Below are 23932 nucleotides of genomic sequence, written 5' to 3'. Positions count from 1 at the left end.
GCTGGTCTAGGATGAGTTGGAGGGAGTTGTGACTGATCTAGAGGGAATTGTGGTCGGGGAAGTAGCAAGATACGAGACTTAGCAGGATGCACAACAGGCTTGTTGTAGGAGGAGGTGGGGTTGAAAGTGCAGTTAGCAACAAAGAGGTAGGGTAGAGGAGGAAGACGAAGTGGATAATCACCATCGGGGGAAAGGAATACAGCCAAAGCACCACCCTACCCGTAAAATATAACACAAGCAGAGAAAACAGGATGTCGACGTCTGCCTTCTCAGAACTGAAATTAGAAATAACATAAAACTAAATCCTAAAGCACAAAACATTCATAAAAATACTAGTAGATATGTAGAAGAGGTGGGGCCCCCTCCTATTGAGCGGCAATTCCAAGACAAAGGTAAGGCTGACCTTTTCCTCTCTCAACTGAACCGGTTCAGGCCACCAGGCTCGATCTATATTACAGAAAGACAAGACACGGTGAATTTTATTTGAAGACGTCATTTGGTTTAAATAGTTGACACAAATTGTTTAGCCTGAAAATAGTATCAAGGAAACTTCAGACATTTACAAAATACACAATGCGTGGCTGGAGAGAAAACTTATTAAATTTATACTTAAATTACTTATCACGCTACGTAGTGCTAAATAAAATGTAGTGCATGTAGAATGGCTGGCATTATTAGCTTTTTTGTAGTAGGACATTTCAATAGGATGAATTTCACATTATTTTTATAAATATCTATTAAGAAAATATCTAAAATGATCTTGTGCCTACTTGCATTAGCCAATTTAATCTCAGGCTATCATCGTCTCCAATTTAGCCTCTCAGCCACATAAAATTGATCCCAGATGATCCCTTTATTGAAATAAGTATTAATTGAAAGAAAGAAAGGGAAAAGTTGGCACAGAATTGGTGGGAGAAGGCTATTTCAAGAAACATTAAAATTTACGATTACTATTCTTATACCAAGAGAATCCATCTATGAAACACTAAACAACATGGAACACAAGATGACAAAGTAAGGATGAATTAGGTACCAAATTTGAAGGAATTGAAACCATGGATTGGCATCGCGGGAGAAAACATTATATCCTTTTATGTGTATCTATCAAAATTATAGCTATTTTTGGCAAGTCAAAAAACTAGAGCATGCCATTAAACCCAGGTGATATCCTCTTAATAAACAAAATCTCAAAACACCTTTCCATTTTAATCATCAAACATTAACCATAGAAATTATAAAGGACAGAAAAATCATTCCACACTATACTACAAATTATCTTCAAATTGAAACTAAGAAATTTTTCACAAGACCTCAATTCACATGCAACCATTCTCCTGATATCCTTATAGGCAAACATAATAAATATGTAAGCACTGTTACTCAGATAAATAATAAATGTGTAGTGAAAAGCTATTGGACATACTTTTAGCTAATGTATTATGAAGAATATAGATGCAAGCGACAAAATTCACTGGAAATATCTTAAGTTAATGTAACATCAAGCAAGGAACAGAGTTATATGTATACTTCAAGTTTAAAATGTCAATATCTTCTCTATAAACAAAATCCAGTGTTAAAAAATAAGAATTTAAAAAAAAAAACTAAATCCAGTGTTAAAAAATAAGAATTTAAAAAAAACAAACTAAATCCAGTGTTATTCTTCTTAATAAACCGCCTTTCATGAACGAGGAAAGCATAAAATCAAACACAAATCCATGAAGGCAACCTAATGATTGATGGAGCAAGGAGAATTTTCATCTCCGCGACACTCATTGTACATGATTAGAATCTAAAAACTAGAGAAAAAGAGAATATTTGGAACAAAAAAAAATTTCGCGTGTCATGTGGCTATATAGGAATTTCGAGTTTCAAGTAGTGGAGACTCCTTTCCTTTTTCTTTTTCTCATGTCATGTGGCTACATAGGAATTTCGAGTGCCAAGTAATGGAGACTCCTTTCCTTTTTCTCTTTCTTTACACATTTTTAGGTTTTGATACGGGAGTTAACCCAAAAAAAAGGGAAAAAACTAACCAAAAAAAAAGGGAAAAAACAAATATTATTACCGAAAATAAATAGGCGGTTACAATCAACACACTTCAAAGGGAAAATATAACAAAACGACACAAGCATACTCCACTAAAGTGTATCCCAAGAGTGGTGAAGGTCGGCTAAGTGGATCAGAATGGTCGGAGGGTGTAGCAACAACAAATAAATGCTGGTGACAGTAAGCGTAGTGCGGGGCTAGAGAGCTAGCCGGCTGGCAAAAGAAAGGAACCAGTTTGCCGATTCTCTAAAGCCCCTGTCCATCTCCCAGCTAGACCAAGCGGTTATTTGGGAAGGGTGGCGCTTCCGCCAGAACTTCCCCCCTTCCTTTCTTGTCTCTTTCCTTATGGGAGTCTTTTTAATTGTTGCTTGAATGAATTATGGCATGTATTGTTGCGTTGTTGTTTTAGATTTGGAGCCTCCTTCTCCCTTGTTAGGGTTCTCTCCAACGATGGGTGGTGCTTCAGTTGCATTGTGCTTCGAGGTGGTGTTATATCATCTCTTATCTTCTTCCCTACCGTTTCCCCTTAACCTTCCTTAGTCGTTGACCACTCCATCTCCTTCCAACTGCTCTGCCACCCCCTTCAACTGCTGTAAGCCTGCTGCCCAACCCTCCAATTCACATCCCAGCAACCAGTTCTCTTTCCCCAGCAGCCGCCATTGCTGTCCAGCCGTCCACCACCCTCCTACATCCAACCAGCCCTCTACAGCAGTTTTCCTTGTTGACTGGCTCGTCCCTCCACCATCCAGCACCCTTCCCATTCCTTCCCTGCAGCTTTCCTTGTTGCCACACACTTCCAACCCTCAAACCAGCCATTAGCCCTCTCTCTAACCTACCCTACAGCCCTCAACCCTTCCCTTTCCCCTTGCCGCTTTGCAAGCGCCATCACTGCCCTTGGATCTTTGTTTCCAGCCATAGCAGGAGGTGGTTGTTATTGTATCATGTTTCTTTTTTGAGTTGTCTATAACCCTAATTCAGTTGCTAGTAAAAATTTGTTTTCATTTAAGCTGATTCATGAACTAGTTCTGGCATTATTTGATATCAAAACGAGCCTAACCCTAGTCATACCCTAGTGTTTCCTAGCATCTGCCATAAACCAAAAATTATCTTTCCTACAACCAAACACCCTTCCCACTTCCACAAATCCCAAACCTTAACCATGCCATCAAAAAGATAAAGCGAGAGCTTTGCCTCCTTCAACAAAGGATTGTAGATATTGAAGAGATGACCCAGCGGGAGGTTACCCTCGACCGAGATTTGAAGGGAAGAAAGAGAGGAGGATTTGAATCACTTCCATTGGAAGAATTACAGCAATGAAGAAGATAGGCCACGGCGTTTCGAAATCCAGTATCAGGGAGTCCTAGAGAAGAGTATTTGAAACCCTTCCATAAGGAGAATTTCAGAGAGGAGATCATTTGAAGGGCATAGCAACTTCGTTAACAAAGTGTGCTAGAGTTTGATGGAGGTATGGGTCCAGAAGATTTTATTGATTAGCCGCAATTTGTTTAACGAATCTTTGAGTATAAGGATGTGTCAAAGGATAAGAGGGTCAAATTAGCTGATACCAAGTTGAAAAATGTCTTTTTGGGAGAACATACAGAGAGAAAGGAAAAGGGAAGACAGTGATAAAATTACCAGGTAAGAGAAGATGAAGAAAACGATGACGGAAGAAAGAGGGAAACGGCTAGGAGGATGGCGGCTGCAAGAAAACAACAACCAGATGATGTCCTATGCGGCGGATGCAATAATGAAATGCGACCGAGAGCACACGAGGAGGATGTGAAAGGGGATAGAGAAGATAAATACCCCATCGAGAGAAGGATGCAACCAGAGCAACGCCCAAACAATTGGATGAAACCCTCAAAGGGAGAAAACTGGCGTTGGCGACTATTCTAGATAACTAACTTTTAAACCCTAATACAACACATATATAGAAAATGACTAAACAATAATGAAGGATAATAGTAAAGAAAGCATAAGAAAAAAAATGAGGTTATTTAAATGCCTCTACCACAAAATTTATTCACGAGGCGTCGTAGCAACTATAGTACTACAAAAATTTTAATCGGTAAGCTCCCGCGTCAATGTCCCGTGGTCAGGGGGAACTTCGACCTCATCCGTCAAAGCTTCTGACTCCTTATTATATGACGTCTGGTCAGCCACATTGAAGGTGGTGAAAGCATTGTAATCTCTTGGTAAGTCACTCCTATTGACGTTGGCATTCCAAAAACACATCTTGATATAATAGATAACCATCCTGTTTTGATACAATCATAATTGGAACTGTGTGGTTGGGTATCCTCAAGAACCAAGCCTCGAGTCGTTAAATCTGTAATTGGTTTCTTCCACTCTTTCTACTCGTCTAAATGTATCTGATAAACAAGAATGTAAGAATGAATCAACTTCGGGACGAAATCTATAGCAGATTGGACCACACTAAAGTATAAAAACTTAGGAGAAGCCTCTTGTCCTTCTTCTCTGAAAGGACCTAGATCCTATTGGAGAATTTTCTTCCCCATAAAGCTCCAAAAATAATTTTCAAAGTTGTGGTTCATCCTTCCTGTCTTGACATATGATGGTGGGTACACTGCTTAACCGGATCTAGTATTTGAATAACTCAATATAATTTTCCAGACGTGGCACACAAGTGCCTCATTCTTGGCATGATGGACCTCCTTCAATAAGGGCAACTTGGGAAGGAGTCTATAGATTTGAAAAGCCTGAATATCTCTTATCTGAGGTTGTCAAGCCTCTGGTGTCGGTTCCCAAACCTAAGACTGTCTTGGACAATCATTATTAATTCAGTTAAAGTCCCTCTCATGGGCTCAACTGGAACTATGTTCAACTTTTTCTCATCAATTGGAAGTTGGTACTCCACCTTTATCTCCTCATCTTCTTCAGTATCTATTGTATCCTTACCCCTTTCTTCAACAGCTCCCTGCTTAGTGAAACAAAACACTTCCTGGATGAGATGAATTTAAGAATGTGGATTGGTGTCCTCTATTCTCCACTCTGAACTAGTCTCCTCAGGCAAGGTCAACCTGGATGTTCCCCTAGGTGCACTCTAGTTATAAGATCCTAGGGTTAAATCCTGCATGTAAGTTGTGGTCCACATGATGACCTCGCATGAATCCATGTGGCCATCACAATATGGTAGATCCACCTTTATTTTAAAATTCTGACTTCTCAAATACTTCAGGTCACCTCTTCGACGTAAAGGTTCATCCCTGGAATCCAAATGATGGAAGAGGTTCACTATATCACTTTGATCTAGCAAGTCACCGTTGTGACTACGAGTAACCCATCTGGATTACCTCTTGAAGATGGTAAGCCTCGATTGTTGTTGGCGCATATCCTCCTTATAAATCTCCTAGACAGCTCTGTGGATTTCTCATAAGCGGCATCGTGTCATTTCCTCTCGATCAAGCTTTTGGCGATTACCTACTTGGTGGCATGGCTAGGTTGTGGGTGTGGGCGAGTGGGAGGAGGCGAAAAAATTGAGTTAGGTATGCTGATTTTAAAAAATCAGCAAGGAGAAATTAGGGTTAGGTCGAAAATTTGTCTACGATTTGGTGATTTGGGAATAGGAAAGAAAATTTTGGGTGGAGATGGCTTCGGTAGGGACAGAAGATAGAAAATCCTAAGATATGACTGGGGTTAGACTAGCTTTGATACCAAATGATATCAGAGTTAACCTAAACAATAATAGGAAAAAAATAAATATTATTACCCAAAACAAACAAGAAGTTATAATTAACTTGAAAGTGAAAATACAACAGGACACGGAAACACCGTTAAAGTGTATCTCAAGGATGGTAGAGGTGGGCTCAGTGGATGAGTGGATCAAAATGGTTGGCGTGGCGGCAGCAAAGAAATGCTAGTGGCAACGAGGGGGAGGTGTGAAACTGCAGAGACAGCAAATATGGTTGTTGTCCTGGATGGTGGCTGCGAGTTGGGGTGGGTAACGGCGGAACAGCAAGAAGATGTTCATTGGCTATCTTGGATGGCAGCGGCACGGTGGGAGGGCTGGAATAGTAAGGCAAGTGGTGGTTTGGGCGGCACCAATGCAGGAAGGAAGGGGGAGGCGGTTGGGAGGATGGAGGCTGCAGGAAAACAACAACTGGAATGCTGTCCTGGGCTACTGCAGCGATGAAAGGCGATCGGGAGCGACGTGGAGAAGATGCAGAAGGGGATAGGGAAGATTAACCACCTCGAGAGAGGGATATAGTCGGAGCACCACCAAAACATTCAGATACAGCCCTTGAAGAAAGAAAACGAACATTGGCAGCTTTCCTAAACAAAATACACCATAAAACTAACTTCCAAACTCTAATATAACATATATACAAGAAAAAGCTAAAAAGAAATAAAGGATATTAGAAAAGAAAGCATAAGAAAAATTGAATTATTTCGGCGCCTCTCCTGCAACAGCTATTCCCGCAATACGGTAGCAGCTATAATATGGCAACAGCTATTCTCATAAAACTGTAGCAGCTATAGTACCACAGAAATTTTGAGCGGTAAGCTCCCGCATCAAGTTATATTATTTTTTTATAACTATTAACAAATTAAAGACCCACTAATCAAATTAAATTAAATATATATATTTAATTTTTTTTTCTTTTTTCTTTTTTTTGAAAGGGGAGCTGGTGGGTCCTTTTAACTTTATGGAGGTACTGCTAACCAAGCAATCTGAGGTGTTAAGCCTGCTAAAGAAGAGAAGCTACATCAAATTCTTTAAACAAGTGTTTACCTACCGATGGTAGAACTCACAGTCACGTCCGCCCCTGGTTATGGTATACAGGAGATCATAAACTTGAAGAATCATTTTTCTTGGTATCTGCATGAAAAACTAAGTCCTTTAAGTTAGATAATAGATGCTTCGAAATAGTTGTATTATTTACTAATATCCTTCAGTAGAAGCATTAATTTGAAAATTTTGATTGGAACTTAAATCATTATAGACAATTTGGAAGAGTTGCCTTGTCAGAAAATAGATTCACACGAACAAAGGAACAAAACAGATCCATAAAAGCATGTAAGATCAGAGAATTCTGATGGGGCTGCATAAGGAAAAAAACATGGATTAGAAAAGATATACATGAGAAATTCAAATGACTTTGTGAACCTTGATTCTAATAGAACAAACACTTACTAGCAATGTAATCACTGTGCTGCTTAAATTGAGAATAAGACGCAAAGCTTGCTCCCGAAATGCCATCAAGTCAAGTAGAAGCTGAGGATTTTCAGAAAGAAAAAACTATCATCACTTATAATTAAACTGCTTGCACCTTAAAAAACTTTAAAAATAGATGTTGCACAATAGATGTTGCACTAATTCGACTAGATGGAACAAACACAGATCCAAGAGAGCAGTTTACATGTGATTATCTATCATAAAAATCAAGACTAGATAAAGTAACACTTGACGTGTATGTTTACTAGCTTCTAATATTAACAAATTATGAACTAAGATAAGTAAATGATTATTAGTTCTACAACTTATTAATCAGAATAGAATTTGTCAGCCAAGGACCAATTAGTTTTTTTTTTCCTTTAAAGAAACATGAAGCAAGCATGAAATAATCTGGCAATAAAATGTCTGTTGTGAGTTTCTCGATGGTGAATGAAGCTCCTTAACTCACTAGTAGTAGCCTCATGCATTTAAACACACTTCTTTTCAATAACTTTATGGCAAATGAAGATTCATATATGGGTGTCAAATGAAAGCTTTCCAGTTAAAAGTCTGAGTGTGCAAAATTCATCATTACAGCCACAAAAGGCTGAGATTATCTTGCGTCATAAAAGGCTTTGTAACAGCCATTATCTAATCCCGGGAATCCGATAAAGCTATTTTACAAAAAAAAAATACAATTTAATTATTTTTTTCCTCTAATTTTTAGAGGAGGAAATTATTATTCCTATTAAATTTCCTAAGACTCCGTTACAAGATAAATAGCAAAGAAAGGCTACCACATTAAGAAAGCCATAAAATCGTCATGCTAGAAAAAGGAATAGATACTGACAATAGCTAATCCAAATAGTAGAAACCGCTATAAATATAAAATAATAAAAATAGAAGATACCAAAAAAAGGGAAAATGACACCTCCATTCAAGTTAAAGTATAGTTATCTATCATGCCCAACTTACTTACAAAGAACTCAAAACTATGCCTAGAAAGTCCTTTGGTGAAAATCTCTGCGCTATTTGTTGTGTTGTCAGGATGAAGGGCGTGCAAAAAGCCCCAAAATCAATCGTCTCTTTTATGAAGTGTTTATCAATCATGTTCTATGTGATCATGTTACACTGGATTTTCTACAATGCTTATGACAGTTTTATTGTCACAATACAACTTCATTGGCATGCTTATCAGAATCCATTAGCCATAGTTTCATATTTTGTCTCGACACTACTCCTTGTCGCCACAATTTGTTTCTTACTTTGCCATGTAACCAGGTTTTCCCATACATAAGTACAGTACCCAAACGTTTATCTCCTATCAACAACGTGGGAGGATGGTGTTCTGGCAGTATCTCTCTCCCGAAGTGGTGATTATCTTCTCTTATCCCCTTGCGCATCCTCCCACATTGCTCCCGACCACCCCTTTCTCTATTGAAGTCGCCCAGAACAGCCTCCACACCCTTTTTTTTTTTTTTTTTTTCATCCCCCCCCCCCCCGGACTGTTGTTCCAGCCATTCATATCCACTTTTCTTGCCGACTTGTTGTTGTTCCAACCACTCAAAACGCCCCTCTGTCCCCTTAGTTGTTGTTCCAGCCATTCTGAACCACTTCCCAACCACCTAGCCATTGTTCCAGCCCTACCCAATTGTTGTCATTATCCCGGACAGTCGTGCGAAATCAATGTATGCTACATACTTGTTATTTGGAACAAGGAAACTGTTGCCATGATCTTATCTACTAGCCAACCACCTCGTCCACCATCCTGCCACCTTTCGAAGCCCCTAACGGCCACCACCGCCACTAGAGATCAACCCAATTAGCATGTCGTGTGTCATATTGTTGCTATTTTCTATTTTTAGTATGTCTTGTGTCGTTTTTGTTGTTATTTCTATTTTTGTTTTTGTTGTAATTCCCTATTTAAATTCAACAATAATAGTTGATTTTCCTATTGTTGTTTGGGTTAACTCCGATATTAGTTTATCTCCTCGAAGACAACCTCCTTCCACCTTTTTGAAGCATCCTACGTAGTATTACGAATTTCCAAACAAGACAAAAGTGTCGTTAAAACTTGAAAAATGAAAGAGAAATTTTTCTATGACACATAATGAGACAATGGATGTTGGGTTCAAGACCTCACCCCATTACAAGCTGCAATGAGATGTCCGGAATCATTAGATTTAGGATTAGGGCTAGGCTCGGGTTCAGGACTAGAAAACTTAGAACTTGAAGATAAAATTTATTGACCATGACATAAGGCTCAGTGAGGACACTACCTGGATTATTCATAGATTATGGGCGATGCAAAGAATTCACAAACTCTTTCTTTTGAGTTGTCCTTTGTCGCAAAATGATACCAATATCGTAGTACTTTTTCTTGATTCCTCTTTGTTAGTTATTATGGAATTACGAACAAAATGATATAGCACTATAGGAAGATCTGAATCTTCTTCAATATCTAAAAAACTCGACGCACTTTCTCTTGACACAATATAGTTTAAATCCTCCGGTTAAACAATCCATGTTGGAAAGTTTATTTTGTGAGCCTTCGATTCCTATAAACCCAGTAGTCGAATTTTTATTTTGTCCATCCTCCCTTTGAAGATGATATGAAAAAAGGGTTCTAATTGAAAAAAAGTGACATTCATGAAAGCAAATATTTTTTTTATAAATATGATCAAAACATTTATACCCTTTTGGGTGGGAGCATAACTACAAAACATACAATTTATGGTTAGGGTTCAAATTTTTTCTTGATTATAACTATGAATGTGAACAAATGCAGTAAACCCAAATATGCTTAAAGGCAAACAATAAGAAAGCCGGTTTGCTAGGTAAACTTTATGAGAGACATCAAAAAGTGTTATAAAGTTCAAAATTTTATTTATAACGTGTTTTATTAATGAGAAATGTACCACTAAAAACAGCTTCCCCTCAAAGATAATTTGACGCAAGATTTGTAAATAGTAATGGCCAAGCTACTTCTAATAAGGGTTTGTTTTCTTGTTAAATCACACTATTTTATTGTAGAGTGTCGACACAAGAGCTTTGATAAATTATTCCTTATTAGGAAATAAAATTAACCAAAAATATTTTCAAAGTACTCTCGGTTATTATTACTCTGTAATATTTGAATAATTTTTTAAAATTGTATTTGTAGCATGGCCAAAAATTTTTAAAACACAATCACTTCAAAATTTTCTTTCATTAAAAACACCAAATTTAACCTTGTGTCATCATAAGAAAAGGTAACAAAAAATTTTTTGTGTAAAATTTTTACAAAACTCCCAAAGAATCAGAGTAAAATGTGTAAGCTTGTAAATATGGGAAGAAAAAATAGCACAACGATGTTTGGCAAATTGACAAAGTTCACATTGGAAAGAAGATATTTTAATTTTAAAACAAACTGAGAAGTAAGAATTTTAAATATTGCAAACTAAGATGTTTTAGCCTATAATGTCACAGAATAATATCATTCTCTTTGAAAGCAAAACCAGAATTTAAACGAAACAAGTATTTTGACATTTTCTATTTGCATCAAGTCTACCATCAAAATAAAAGAGTCCATTTTCCTCAACACTGTGAATCATCCTCCAGGTGGTCAATTCTTGAAACTCACAACAAGAACAGTCAAAATTAACTTGGCATTAATGACCAACAATAATTTTGCTATTGGACAATAAATTACCAGATCAATTGAGAACATGTAGCACATCACTAATGATTAACAATGATGTGAGTTTGACTGTTCCCATCCCAGCAATTATCGAGAGAGTACCATCGATAATTTTGACTTTTTTATTGTTTGCTCAATGCCTACAATATGAGAATAATTTAGAACCAGCCATATGATCAGTTACACCGGAATCAATTATCCAAAATGAATAAAATTAGAGTTAGCACCTAATAATAAAGTGACTAAATAGTTATTGTTTTGCACTTAAGAGCAAGTCGGAGTCAATGACAATTTTAAGGATTGAAAAAAGTTTTGCAGGTGCTCTAACTGCTCCTTAGTGAAAGGTATTTCATCCGAGTTGGTAGAAAACTCTTGAGTTTCATCAACAGCGGCTTGATAGGACCGAACTTCACATTTAGAACTTGGTTTTCAATTTGTGTTTACGATGAATCTTCCAACATGTCTTCTTTATATGTCATGATTTTTTTTTCAATGCTTGCACCTCCATGAGTAGGGCATAGTGGTTTTGGAATTACTGGAATTAGCAGAAATGGTAAAAGTTCTTTGGGCGTCCATCATCGCCGACTTGTACAACATCATAAAAATTAAAAATGAAGAAACATTGCGATTGGCGGCTACCTCAACGGCAAAAAACACAATCAGGGCTCCCTCTAGGAAAAAAAGAAAACCTCATTCAGGCTTTTGTTTCGATCGTGGGTACGGGCTTCAATCACTTGTCTAGTCGCGATGGGAGTTCACTGGCACGTCTGGTTGTAATGGACATACAAAACCTTGAGGAGTTCCTGCTTCGATCGCGCCTTTGAAGCATCTTCTAACGGTAACGACAAGCCACGAGTGGCATCGTTGGAGGTCTGCCGCTTCATAATCATCCTCAGGACCGTGTGATCTTCACACGGACTTCCAAGCTTATAGATCATGAGTTCAAACACGCGTGGAAAAAATAGTGGCTTCAATTATGAGTAGCGGCTACAAAAAAAAAACAACCATGAGTAGAGGCTACGACCGCTTTAAAAAAAAGACAGTGTCTTCATGAGTGGCAGCTACAACGGCTTCTGATATTACGATGCAATGATGCAAGCGTCAATCATGTAAGTAAATGTATCGTTTAAATAGTATATGAGTTTATGTATCAATCTCATAGAGAACTTGTTAATTTTCAAAAATATGAAAGTTTTAGTTTACTAATCCTTCAAGTTTGAATAGTTTAAATTTTGTGGATTTTAAAAGTATCTAAAATTCCAATTTTGCGAAAGTAAAAAAATCAATCCTAGGTAGAATGGAGAGTACGGGTCAATTAGCTTTCTTCCATCGTCCTAGATCACAACAAATTTTAGCATTTCAAGGGGTCAAATTGGAAGTAAATGAAGCATGCAAATTTAACACATCAACGCTAACATTTAAGATTAAAAAAATCACAAAACATGGATACCTCTAAGTTTCCTAGATTATGAATCCAATGGAGAAAAGAAAGTTACATGGTATGCAAGATTAAGAGCAAAAACAGTGTAAGAGTGTAGAAAGATAAAACTCGATAAAATACAATTTTTGTTCCCAAGAATTGCTAGCCACCAGGCTCTCCTCCCTTCCTAGATTACAACACTTAGAAACCCTCTCTAATTCTCTTTCTCTCCCACTCTCAATTTTCTTTCTCACAGCGAGCAGTTTGAAATTATGACATTGAGAGCCCTCTTTACTTCGCACACAGTGTATTTAAGTCACTCGCATGCCACATAGATCTCTGAACTGTCAAAAACTACTCTAAGTTTTGGACACCTAGGCGCCAAGTTGGAGTGTCGCCGTTCCAAACTCTCGATCATATATGGCATGAAAATTCTTCTTTAGACACTTAGGCGCCTAGACTTGATGTTGGACTTCTGACGGCTCTCTTCTTGTGGCCGAATAGGGTAGTCATAATCTTTAAGTGCCTAAGCACCAGGTCGGGCATTGGGCTTCAAGCTGGGGGTGTCTACTTTCCTTGCTTCTTGTACTTGGGCGAATTTTGAAGTTGTTTGAGGCACCAAAGCAGCAGGATAGGTGAGGATGCGCTTGGTAGGTACTTGAAATTTATTTTTTTGCTCCTTATTACTTGTATACTACATAAACAAGCAAAGATACCCTGGAAAAAAACATAAAAATGACAAATATATATATATATAGTGAACACATGAGATATCACATCATATTTTTAACACATCAGCTTCGAAGAAAAACAGCGGCTTCGAAGGAGACACACGAGCAGATGCTTCGATTGTAAGTTATGTCACGATGCAAAACCTGATGATGCTTCCAAGGAAAGAGCACAATCAGAGGCTTCACAGTCTACTGATGGATGGGAGTTTGGTCTTCGCCAAGAAGCTTGAAGCGAGTTTGGTCCTCCATGAAAACTCTAGGGCACTTTTGGTCGATATTTCAATCGTTTATAGTCTCTGATACCATGAAAGTTTTGATGAAGGAAAAATTATTATTCCTCTTTAACTTCCTAAGACTCGAGTACAAGATAAATAGGTAATCCTAAAAATAGAAACTATTAAAAATAAATAATAATAATAATAATATAAGATTCCAAAAAGGAAAATTTTCAACATTTCTCAGAGAGCTTATAGATGAGATCCAAGAAAATTGTCCTGAAAACCAAATTATCAAGTCATGTTGGAGTGTCCAGATTTTCTTCCCATTAATAAACAATTTAAGCTCATGGTAATATAATGCAAACAACTTAACATTTGTAATAGCAAGTTTCATGGGGAAAAATGTGACAAATAGCCATAATTTAAGTAAATATTAATGAGGAGTTAAAAAATTTTGAATTCATGGAAATTTAAAAACACTTATGTCTGGACATATGGATAGCCAGTTCAATCCATCAACCTCAATCTCCATCTTAAGATATACTTAATAAGTATTCGGATGGACATCATGAAGCATATGTTGTCAGCTGCTTTGCATTAAGTTTAAAGAAAAATGAATTTGTAGTGGACTTCATCAGTGCAACAGTATTTTATTGAACTGCGTTGAGTTGAACATAAAAGGTGCCAGCATAATTTAATATATTTTATTGAATAAAGCATGAAACTAATCATAAATATGGATGATACCGTAATCCATGGTTCCAGATTCTGAATGTACACTTCTGCGTTGTCATTCAAATGATCCAGGCCAATTTTATCAACCTGAAAAAATTGTTCTCAATAAGGACCAGACTATAAAATGAAATCGCCCAATACCATTATAGTAGATTGATTACACGATCCAGCTGCAATTTGTTAGGATGCTCTGGAAATTTTTTTGACAAAAGTACGCAGATTCGAGGTAGGTTGGGAAAAACACCAGCTGTCCAGAAGGTTTCTGAAAATGTGTGCGATGCCAGATCAGGTTTGTCCAGTATTTGGTTTAACCTATAAATCTTGCACGATAAACCCTCTGCAACTTTGGAAAGTTGGACAACCGACTCCATTTGAAGTGATTTCTGAGAAATTCCGAAATTTGGCTGTGCTTCAGAGCCAGTATGCTTCCAGCTTGTGGATTGTGAAGAAAAAGGTTCTTCAAGGTTAAGGTACTCAGACCATCTCGATAAATTGTCCAAGTCCTTAGATTTCACCGACGTGGGAGTTGACTCTTCATTGGAAGAAAATGGCCTTGGCTTCGCCATTAGACCTACTTCAACCAAATCCCTGAAAGAACAGATAGATACATTCTTGTAAGCTTGACACCTTGAAGTCATTATCCAAATAACATAATAGATAGATAAAGAAAGAATCAAGAAGACAAACCAATCTGAGAATCAAAAGACAAATAACGTCAATTCTACCAGCATCAAGGTAACCCTAAAATCAACATATAGATAGAATCCCATATTCAGACAGTACATTACGCCTCCTCTCAGTTCATTTCATCTTAACACTCTATAGAATCAAATGACTAAGAAATCCTTTAAAATTCAAAGAATAACTTCGCCATGACTAAATCACACTTCAATGCTTCAGTAAACAAATAAGCGCAAAACTAAGGAGAATGCAGTGACGGCGTACCTCAAAGAGCGCTGAAGCAACTATGCTGAGAAAGGAGTACAAATTCGGGGAAGCGTTGAAGCTGGAAATCTGCAGCTCGAAGTAGAGAAGTTCGAGATCTGGTGGTTGGGCAGATTTTCAGGAGTGAGCAAGAGAGAGACAATGTGCAGGGAAGCCTTCCAGCCATTTTGCTTCCGTGATTTATTTACATATTTAATATCTCAATATAAATTTATTTATTTTAAACATAGGAGGGGCATTTACATAAATACCACCCAACTCTTATATATTTAACACTTAAACTACAAGTTTTACATTTTGTACCGCCCACATACTTCTAATCACGTACAAAATACCGCCATTGAAAAAATTAAATAAAATACATACATAAATAAGATGGTATGTATGTAAATACTTAGCTATATAAATACATACAGAATGAGTGGTATGTATGTAAATCTTCCAATACATAAACCTTTGTTTTTATTTTATAATATTATGATTGAATTAGGATAGAAATGTGACGTAGTGGTTGCAAAGTCGTCTTCTTTTTCTTCTCATAATCTAAATTGATTTAGTCGTGTTTTTTTTTTATTATTATATATTTATTAATTATTGATCATAAAATATTCCTTAAATATATATTTTTATGGAATTATTTACATTAAAAAAAAATTAATACTAAATATCTAATAAACAAAATTATAAATGAAATCGATAAAATTTAATTCAAAATCATAACTTTGTTGATATAAATCATATATTATAAAGAATATCTTGTTTGATACAGTATGGATAGGGGTGTCAATTTGAGTCACTGGATTGGGTTTATGTCCAACCCGGAAATTGACCTGATCATAGTAATCCTAACTCAAACCCAACTCAAATATTATACTGGTCGAAAGTTTCAACTTTCACTCAACTTGTCAGCCTGAATCTAACACACATAACATGTTTAACATATGGAATAACAGTTGTTTGTGTTAAAATAGGGTTAATTTCATGTCAATTTTTGGTTGATGATTTGATTTCAAGTTAATTTAGGATTGACGGGTCATTTTTTAGGTTGATAGTTCAACCTCATTCCTACCAGTATAACATGTTTAATGTAAAAAATAAGAACTATTTGAGCTAAAATCGGATCAATTGTGTGTCAAGTTCGAGTCAACTTATGGTTAATTATTGGTTATTATGTTGATTTCAAGTTAATTTAGGGTTGGCAGGTCAACCCAAATCCGCCCTGCATAATCTATTTAACATAAAAGAATAACTATTCGGTTTAAAATCGGATCAATTTTGAGTTGACGGGTCGATTTCACTTAATTTAAGATTCGATTTTAGTTGTTATTATAATTATAATTTATTTTTAAAGAAAATAAAAAATGTGTGGACCCACCAAATCATTTGCTTTTTGTCCCTCTTAGTGGTTCCTTTGAGTAGAATTTACACAAAGAAAAAGATATTTCATAAGTGGGTTTGAAAACGTTTAAAAATTTTCGAACTTATGCTTTATTACATATTAATAAGAAAACAAGTAAATAAATAAAATGGAAAATTGTCGATAAATAGAATTCGGTGAATAAATAAGTTGCCATGTACTAGCCTCTTGCAAAAGCTATAATTATAATTTTTTTTTAGGGAAAAAAAATGTAACATACATCAACAAATTTTAAGAATTTTTATTGTTATATTTCTATAAATTTTTATAAAGTGTAAAGTGTCAAAATAATCCTCGATTATTCACGTAAAATCATTTTAGGATATGTTTGGGGTCACAGTGCGGTGGCAGTGTGGTACTTCATTACAGTTTTGTTTGTCTGGATAAACTGTATTTTGACAGTTTTTTAAAATCTGCATTTTTTCATTGGTCTGGCTAGATAGAGTTGTAGTTTTCCAGCTGTGGTTTGATTTAAAAAAAAAATTTGTAATAGTAACCTTAGCTTTTTTAATATCATAGTATTTTTTTTCAGCAAATTTGTATTTGTTTTTTAATAGACAACAACTGCCCCAAAAAGACTCTTAGTCTCATATTTTAAAATAGCCTCCGATTGTTTTTAAAATGAGCTTCAATAGTATTCTATGGGGACAATTTTAACCCCATTTAAAGTCTCTGTGGACTATTTTGACACTTCTATAAACTTTTAGGCTATAATAACCTTGTGTAAATAGTCATGGACTATTTTGACACTTTACACTTTTTACAAATAGATTTTAATTTTAAGACATTTAATATTGTGGTTCAAATAAATTTGTTGATATATGTTAAAATTATTAAAGCTAATAGGTTGGTTTTAATTACGCTATGCATGGTTTTAAGAGACTTTATTATTTAGAATGGAATAGTTTTTTTACATCATTAAAAATGATAATAACTACCCAGCTTAAAAGAGTGAGGCACGCCATGCTTCATGATTGTGACAATTGAATAAGGGGGGCAATTATATACATACCACCAAATTTTTAAGTATTTATATGTCTAACTATTGAATCCAAATCTGTCGAGCGGATCATACCCAAACAATAGAGTGTTGGACCGAGGAAAAGAGATTTGAGAAAGGGAGATATAGGGAGAGAGAGCAGGAGAAGAAAAGAGAAAAGCTTCCCCCAACCGGGGAGAAATAGATTGTTCCTGGGCTCATGGGCCAATTTTATTCCATTAAGAATATAGAACACAAGTGGGAGTGCCAAAAAGTCTTCGTTACATGAAAAGACTCTCATATTTATAAATGATAGAAGAGCTAAAAAGTATATTACAGCATTACCCTTGCTTGAAAAAGATAGTATAGAATATTTTTGTCTTTGGTATCAATGTGTTCTACTGGGCACCTCATCGACCGTTGAATCTGTTATTCAGAAGTTTTTTTTGTAGAGGGAGTCGTTGGATTCTGGTGATCATTCAGAAGAAAAAGTATTTCGTCGGAGTCTTCTGTCAAGGGAAAAAGTCATCAGTTTGAGTAAAGGTCAACCAAGATTAGTCAGTTTGACGGGAGTTGATTGTAGATTGTCTTGAGATTCATGCAAATCATTATTGAGCATACACCGACACAATTTTTATTTAATATATTTATAACACCCAAGTCTATGTCATCGCATTAAAAATATGATTATTTAAAGTTTTAAGAGATGAAATATATCTTTTCATTGAGGTTATGTATGTAAAAAATGAAGTTCGGGAGTTCGATATTTAAACACATAAGAATTGACAAATATTTATGTAAATCTTCGAATAAATTATAAGAATCATAAACACTATAGTTGAGTTGACAAGCATATGAACATGCAATTTTTTTTGCACTAAAATATTCCAGACTAAACTCAGTGTTGTCCAATAAAAAAAATAAAAATAAAAACAAAAGTTATAAGCATTGCTATGCCTTCAACAAACTCTCGTCGTTTGGCATGAATCTTGAGGCAAAACACAAATCTCGAGTTATTTTTTCGAGCAAGAAGCATTCTAACTCTGATTAATAATAATCCAAAAGACCTATTTCACAAACTAAGTATCAAATTGATCATTTTGAAGGTACAAACCCAATCACGCCAAGTTTGACCCAACTCGAGTCAAATCAAGTCATTAAACTGCTTTTAGAAACTGTTGGTATCAAATTGGAATATCAAACATATTCCAATTTAGACAAGTTTATAGTTAAGTTGAGCATCTCAACAAGATGAGTTTAACAAGCTTAAGATCACTCAATTCTAACGTTATTATGACACTTAAATATCAACAAAATTTTGTCCCATCAGGGAAATCTCTCTTGGGCGTCTGATGAAGTGGCCAACATTATTTCCTTATTTGCAGGGATGTCAATCCTATATTCTATAAATAGTCCTACTATATTTATGAAAGGGAATCGAGATCATAAACCAGAGAAAGAGTTAGACTTGGAGTTGATTAGATAAAAAGGAGTTGAATTACATACTCATTCTAAAGCAAAAACCCTACAAATTCTTCATGCTTTCGTAGTCGTTGTCCAATGCTCGTCGGCCACCACCATTAGTCATCCCCTGCTCATTGCAATGAAGAACCTTGTAGAGTCACGGCGTATGTTGCGAAGTAAAGAAGCACCGAGTAAAGTAAAGGTTAACATTAATGAGTAACAAAGCATAATATATATTAAAAACCAACATCACAGTGTAACAAGTCACCTTATAGATTAGTGCACCATCCAAATCAACATGCAATGTTGCATCTCGTATCACCAAAGTTTGGCCATCTACTTCCAACTACAACCACTCAAAGCCACTGCACAAGGATTTATCAGACAAGTGAACATTGTACTTTGATGAACTATGTAACCCTCTCTCGTTTGCGTGATAATGGTTTATATGTGTAATCACTAAGTCATAGTAGATCGTTTCAATTGGGTGAAACCCTTTGTTATTTTCTTTTTTGAGTTTTCCAAGTAAAATTTTTTAATATCTCTAATTATTACCTCAATTATCTATGCGCGTGCTAAATTTTCATGCAACATTAAGAAGCTAAATAATCACTATGTTATCACAAATCTTTTGGGACGTATCAAACATGACATGCTCTTCATATGAAAGAAGAATGCCAACAATAATGCATGTGTCTTTGTCTAATAAGCAAATAAGAAGATTAGAGTGATGGCGAAGCAAATAATATTATATCTTATTTTTAGAGAGCTAATAATATGATTAAAACTAAGAGTATGTTTGGGGCAGCTGCAGTTTTTTGAAAAAACGACTTCAACAGTTGTTTAAAGAATTATGATGGATGTTACAAAAAAAAAATTTAAAAAAAAAAATAGATCGCAATCTTCTAGCAACCACCGCACGTAGTCATGAGTTATGGAAAAAGTAGTTTTCCGCTACAAGTTTTCAAAAATGCTGGCAAAATCATGTTTTACCAAACATAAAAAATTGTTGTATGACACCGCACCGCCGCTCAAAACTCATCACAATAGAAAAATATTGATATATCCTAGGAACAAGAAGATAGTCACATAGAACTTTACAAGTACATTTATAAAATTTTGCAATCAATTTAAATAGACCCTTAATGTATTATCATGTAGATCTCCAAATATGATTGTCATGAGAGAGAATAGCTATTACATTAATTAAAATCTGATCCCAATACAAATAATGCAAAGTTCACAATATTGATTATATTTATTATCATCAAGATTAATGCTTGCATGAATTTCAAAATTATTTTTACACACATATCATCAATCTAATACAATAAAAATTAACAAATAAATTAAATTAACTTTCAAATGGAATCAAAGATTTCATTAAACATGACAAATTGTTTTCACTGAAATATAATTGAACAAAGTCAAACTATTAAATAAAATCAAATTCGAGTGTTTTGAATCAATTTAGTGCTTGTTTGAAGGAGTTTCGTTGTTCAGCAAATTTTTTTAAAAAAAAATTACATCAACAAAATAAATATTATCACTTACAACCTAAAAAAATTACACTTTTATTAAAACAATTTAAGAGATGTTACCTTAACAAATTAAAGTAAATTTAGATATCATGTTCACGAAAAATATTTTGTCTGGATAGCTAAGTACCGGGGCCACATTCACCACGATATATGATGAAGTGAAAGTAGTCTTAATATGGAAAAAAATATTACATCAAGGCTCCGCATGCAGAACTGTCTGCAGAGTCCAATCTCGAGTTGACACATGAAAAGTCGGGACTCACCTCTATAAAAAATAAAAAAAAAATTGAATGAAAACACGCGACTCGGCCGGGCCATGTTACTGGAATATTCTCTTCACATTATTCTAAATATTTTTCGCATTCTTTATGTGTTATTGATGTGTTATTGATGTGATTTTGAGATATTATTGTTCACATGAATAACGCAAAAAACATTATTTTAATAACACAACAATGATACAATATAACACACCAATAACACATTAAAAACGCGCGACCCGACTTGACCGTGTTATAGGAATATTCCCTTTGCGTTATTCTGAATATTTTCCGCGTTATTCATGTGTTATTGATGTGTTATTTAGTTGATTTTGAGATATTATTGTTATTTAAAAAATAATACCAATAATACATGAATAACGCGAAAAATATTATTTTAATAACACAACAATAACACAATATAACACACCAATAACACACAAAAAACGTGCGACACGGCTTGACCGTGTTATAGGAATATTCTCTTCACTTTATTCATTTGTTATTAGTGGGCTATTGTTGTGTTATTCCTGAATAACACATTAAAAACGTAAAATATTCTCTAACAAGAATAACAGTTCAATAACACACTAATAACAAATGAATAACGCAAAAATATTTAGAATAATGCGAGGGAATATTTGGTCGAGTCGGGTCGGATCGCACGTTTTCAATCTTATTTTCATTTTTTATGCAAATAGGTTCCAGCTTTTCACATGTCGGGTCAAGGTTAGTCTCCGCCGGCAGCTCTAGGATGTGGAGTGTGGTCTAATAATTTTTACTTCAAATGTTTTCCAAAACCCAATTTCAGTGCAACGCATAAGCAGACAGCATGGCTTTCCTACAAACTCGACCCTTTATCCAATCTCCACCGCCTCTTCCTGCTCCGCTCTCCTCACCGGTAAGCTTCTTTCTCTCCCTCGCTCCTTCCCCAGTAACAGTTAGTTAACCATCTCCTTATACCATGAATTTTCTCAGGTTTCCCCATGGATATCGAGCTTCCGTCCCATATCCATATCGGCCATGTCTCAGGTATCAATATGTACGTTCTATTCCTCAAATCCCTTCCTTATCTCCTCCTCGAAACTCCCCAATTTACTGATTCGCAGAAAGAGGGCGACAACGGAAGACGAATCTGGCGGCGCCGAAAACTGGTACTCTCCGAACTCAAACCCTAGAATTCTCTCCTCGATTTCCGCTATTAAATCAATCAAAATTGGCTTACTCAAAAGAGAAAGAGAGACGAGAAGATTGAATACAAGATGGAACGGGTCCCTTTTCTCGAGGAGCAGGTGAGGAAAATAAGGGAGTCGGGGAAGATAATGTCGCTCGACGTCGAAAGGCTGCTGCTTTCAGAGGAGAACCGCTTCGCTTTCGTCAACGAGGTGGCGGCGGAGGCGACGGCCTATGTGGAGAAGAATCGAGACGAGTATGGAGCTAAGAAGGCCATTCTTCATGTGCTGAGCAACAGGATGAATGAGGCCGGCTTCCACCGCCCCGAGGCTTATATGGAATCCGATCCCTTCATGCCTGGACCTCACTACCTAAGGATTCCTGAAACTTAACCTCCTGGTTTTTTTCAATTATGGGTTTTTGGGAAATTTGTTTTCTTAACAATAATTAGATAATTATCTGGGTTTTTATGGATCTTCCCTGTTCGTTCGTTTGTTTAAGTTACATGGTTAAGGGTTCAGTTTGAAGGAGCTTCACCTTTCAACGAAGCTCCTTTCAAAGTCAGGTCTAGACATTGTCATCTGTGATATAAAACAACAAAAAAATATCGTTCCGCTAAAACAACTTCGGGTTATGATGCTTCATCAAACGACAGCAAATCTATTCGTCAGCGTTCACTATAATAGAACTGAGTTTCACCGGCTTCTCAAACGAAGCCTAAGTTATATACGTGAGTGATGTAATTATTGAGCACAATGATATAAATTTATTGGAAGATTTGCACACCTAAACTTCAATTTTACATAGATGTCACATTTCTGATGCATGTTGAGGTGTATTTCAAAGGTTCAAAACGTGGTATTTTTTATGTGATATGAAATATTTGTGTGGTATAAATGTAAAAAAGCGAAGCCTAGGTTGTAGATATGTAAATACATAGGAATTTGGTGCTATAATGCCCACACAAATATGATGAAGTAAATGTTCTATGAGGGCAATTTAAGTTTAAGCACAATTGATGCTATAGTTTGTAGGAGTACCAGAGCATGTGATATAACATTCATCATATAAATATTGAAGCTCAAGCAATTAATTACATGAACGAAAAGAAATTTACATTTAAGATATAAAACATAAGTATTTTTATATGGTTTAGCACTCTAGTTAGCCTGCATTCATGCCTTACTTCTATCCAAATTAGGATGTCACCACCCGACTTACCACCACGAGCCTAAACCACTTCAATCAACGAGTAAGCTGAGAAACCTTGTAACAAACATTATTCTTAACGGGGAAATGCAACACAAACACTGATTCAAGATTACACGATAAAACTCCAATCCAAAGTTCTTTTGAGTTTTGATGGTGAATGAAGGAATTTGGTTTTCATTGCGAAAGGAAATAACATATATATAATAGTAGATAACTAGGAGGGGGAGGCCTCTCCTCTTGGGTGGCAACCCTAACACAGGCAACTGGGCAGGCTGGCACCTGCAACCCTTGGCTGAACCAGTTCAGCCTTCACTAGCCGGTTCAGCCCAGGTGAGCCCTGCTTCAAGCACATAAAATTCATCATCACTATATCACTAATGAGCTATTTACGAGTCACCCAAACTTGTGGAGTAAACATGAGATAACTCAAAGGAGCAACGAAGCTTGATAATAATAGCCAAGTTTTTATTTATCAAGAAAATACTAGAAAAAATTTAGCTCAGGGGGCATTTACATGCATACCATCCGATTCTTATATATTTAGATAACCAACACCAAAACTTTTATATATACAAACATAAAATTCAAATCTTTGACATCATATCAAAAATACCACTATAACCATCTTTCTAAAAGTGAAATAAATCTTTTCATGCACAGGCTTTTAATACCAAGGTTAGATATGTAAATGCATAAGAATATGTAGAATGTATGTAAATTTCCCTTAACTTAAAATCTAGCAGCACAACCGAGTCAAAGCTCAGAACTGATGGAACACATAATTTCGCATATAGAGTGATTATACTGATCTTCCATAGCTTATAGATCTTCTTTCCTGCCGTTGAGTCCTTCACCATTAGCCCCCATTTGCTCCTCTGGTGCTTTAAACTATAGGAGGAAAATAAGTTGTTAAGCCTGCGTCCACATTCTGTGTGGCAC

The 23932-nt window shown here is 35.9% G+C and overlaps 2 protein-coding genes across 3 annotated transcripts in view; one reads left to right on the top strand and one right to left on the bottom strand.

Moving 5' to 3' along the window:
- LOC110030969 (probable protein NAP1) overlaps positions 1–15119 on the bottom strand; it is a 71497-nt gene extending 56378 nt beyond the window's left edge. The window contains exons 1-6 of one of the 2 annotated variants that reach the window (XM_020733975.1): positions 14948–15119; positions 14164–14590; positions 14015–14089; positions 7199–7279; positions 7026–7106; positions 6801–6883 (exon numbers count right to left, since the gene is read on the bottom strand). In XM_020733975.1, the coding sequence (XP_020589634.1) occupies positions 6801–6883; positions 7026–7106; positions 7199–7279; positions 14015–14089; positions 14164–14568 (725 nt within the window). In that variant the 5' untranslated portion in view covers positions 14569–14590; positions 14948–15119. Of the gene's footprint in view, positions 1–6800; positions 6884–7025; positions 7107–7198; positions 7280–10910; positions 10964–14014; positions 14090–14163; positions 14591–14947 lie in introns of those variants that run through there. The other variant, XM_020733976.1, reaches the window with a different exon arrangement.
- A 6283-nt stretch (positions 15120–21402) lies between these two features.
- LOC110030943 (protein PLASTID TRANSCRIPTIONALLY ACTIVE 7) lies at positions 21403–22249 on the top strand. Its single transcript, XM_020733945.1, has 4 exons — positions 21403–21509; positions 21587–21640; positions 21718–21762; positions 21841–22249. The coding sequence occupies exons 1-4, from the start codon at positions 21441–21443 to the stop codon at positions 22171–22173; spliced, it is 501 nt and encodes a 166-aa protein (XP_020589604.1). The 5' UTR covers positions 21403–21440; the 3' UTR covers positions 22174–22249.
- The last annotated feature ends 1683 nt before the right edge of the window (positions 22250–23932 follow it).

This window comes from Phalaenopsis equestris, unplaced genomic scaffold (genome assembly GCF_001263595.1).
Source record: "Phalaenopsis equestris unplaced genomic scaffold, ASM126359v1 Scaffold000761, whole genome shotgun sequence".
Lineage (NCBI taxonomy): Eukaryota > Viridiplantae > Streptophyta > Magnoliopsida > Asparagales > Orchidaceae > Phalaenopsis > Phalaenopsis equestris.
The sequence above is the reverse complement of the archived record's forward strand: the minus strand, read 5'-3'. Positions and strand labels throughout refer to the sequence as shown.

Coding starts and splice junctions, on each gene's coding strand:
- LOC110030943 (XM_020733945.1), top strand. CDS start 21,441: ATGGCTTTCCTACAAACTCGACCCTTTATCCAATCTCCACCGCCTCTT. Junction 21,510..21,586: donor CTGCTCCGCTCTCCTCACCG/GTAAGCTTCTTT, acceptor GAATTTTCTCAG/GTTTCCCCATGGATATCGAG. Junction 21,763..21,840: donor TCTGGCGGCGCCGAAAACTG/GTACTCTCCGAA, acceptor CTTACTCAAAAG/AGAAAGAGAGACGAGAAGAT.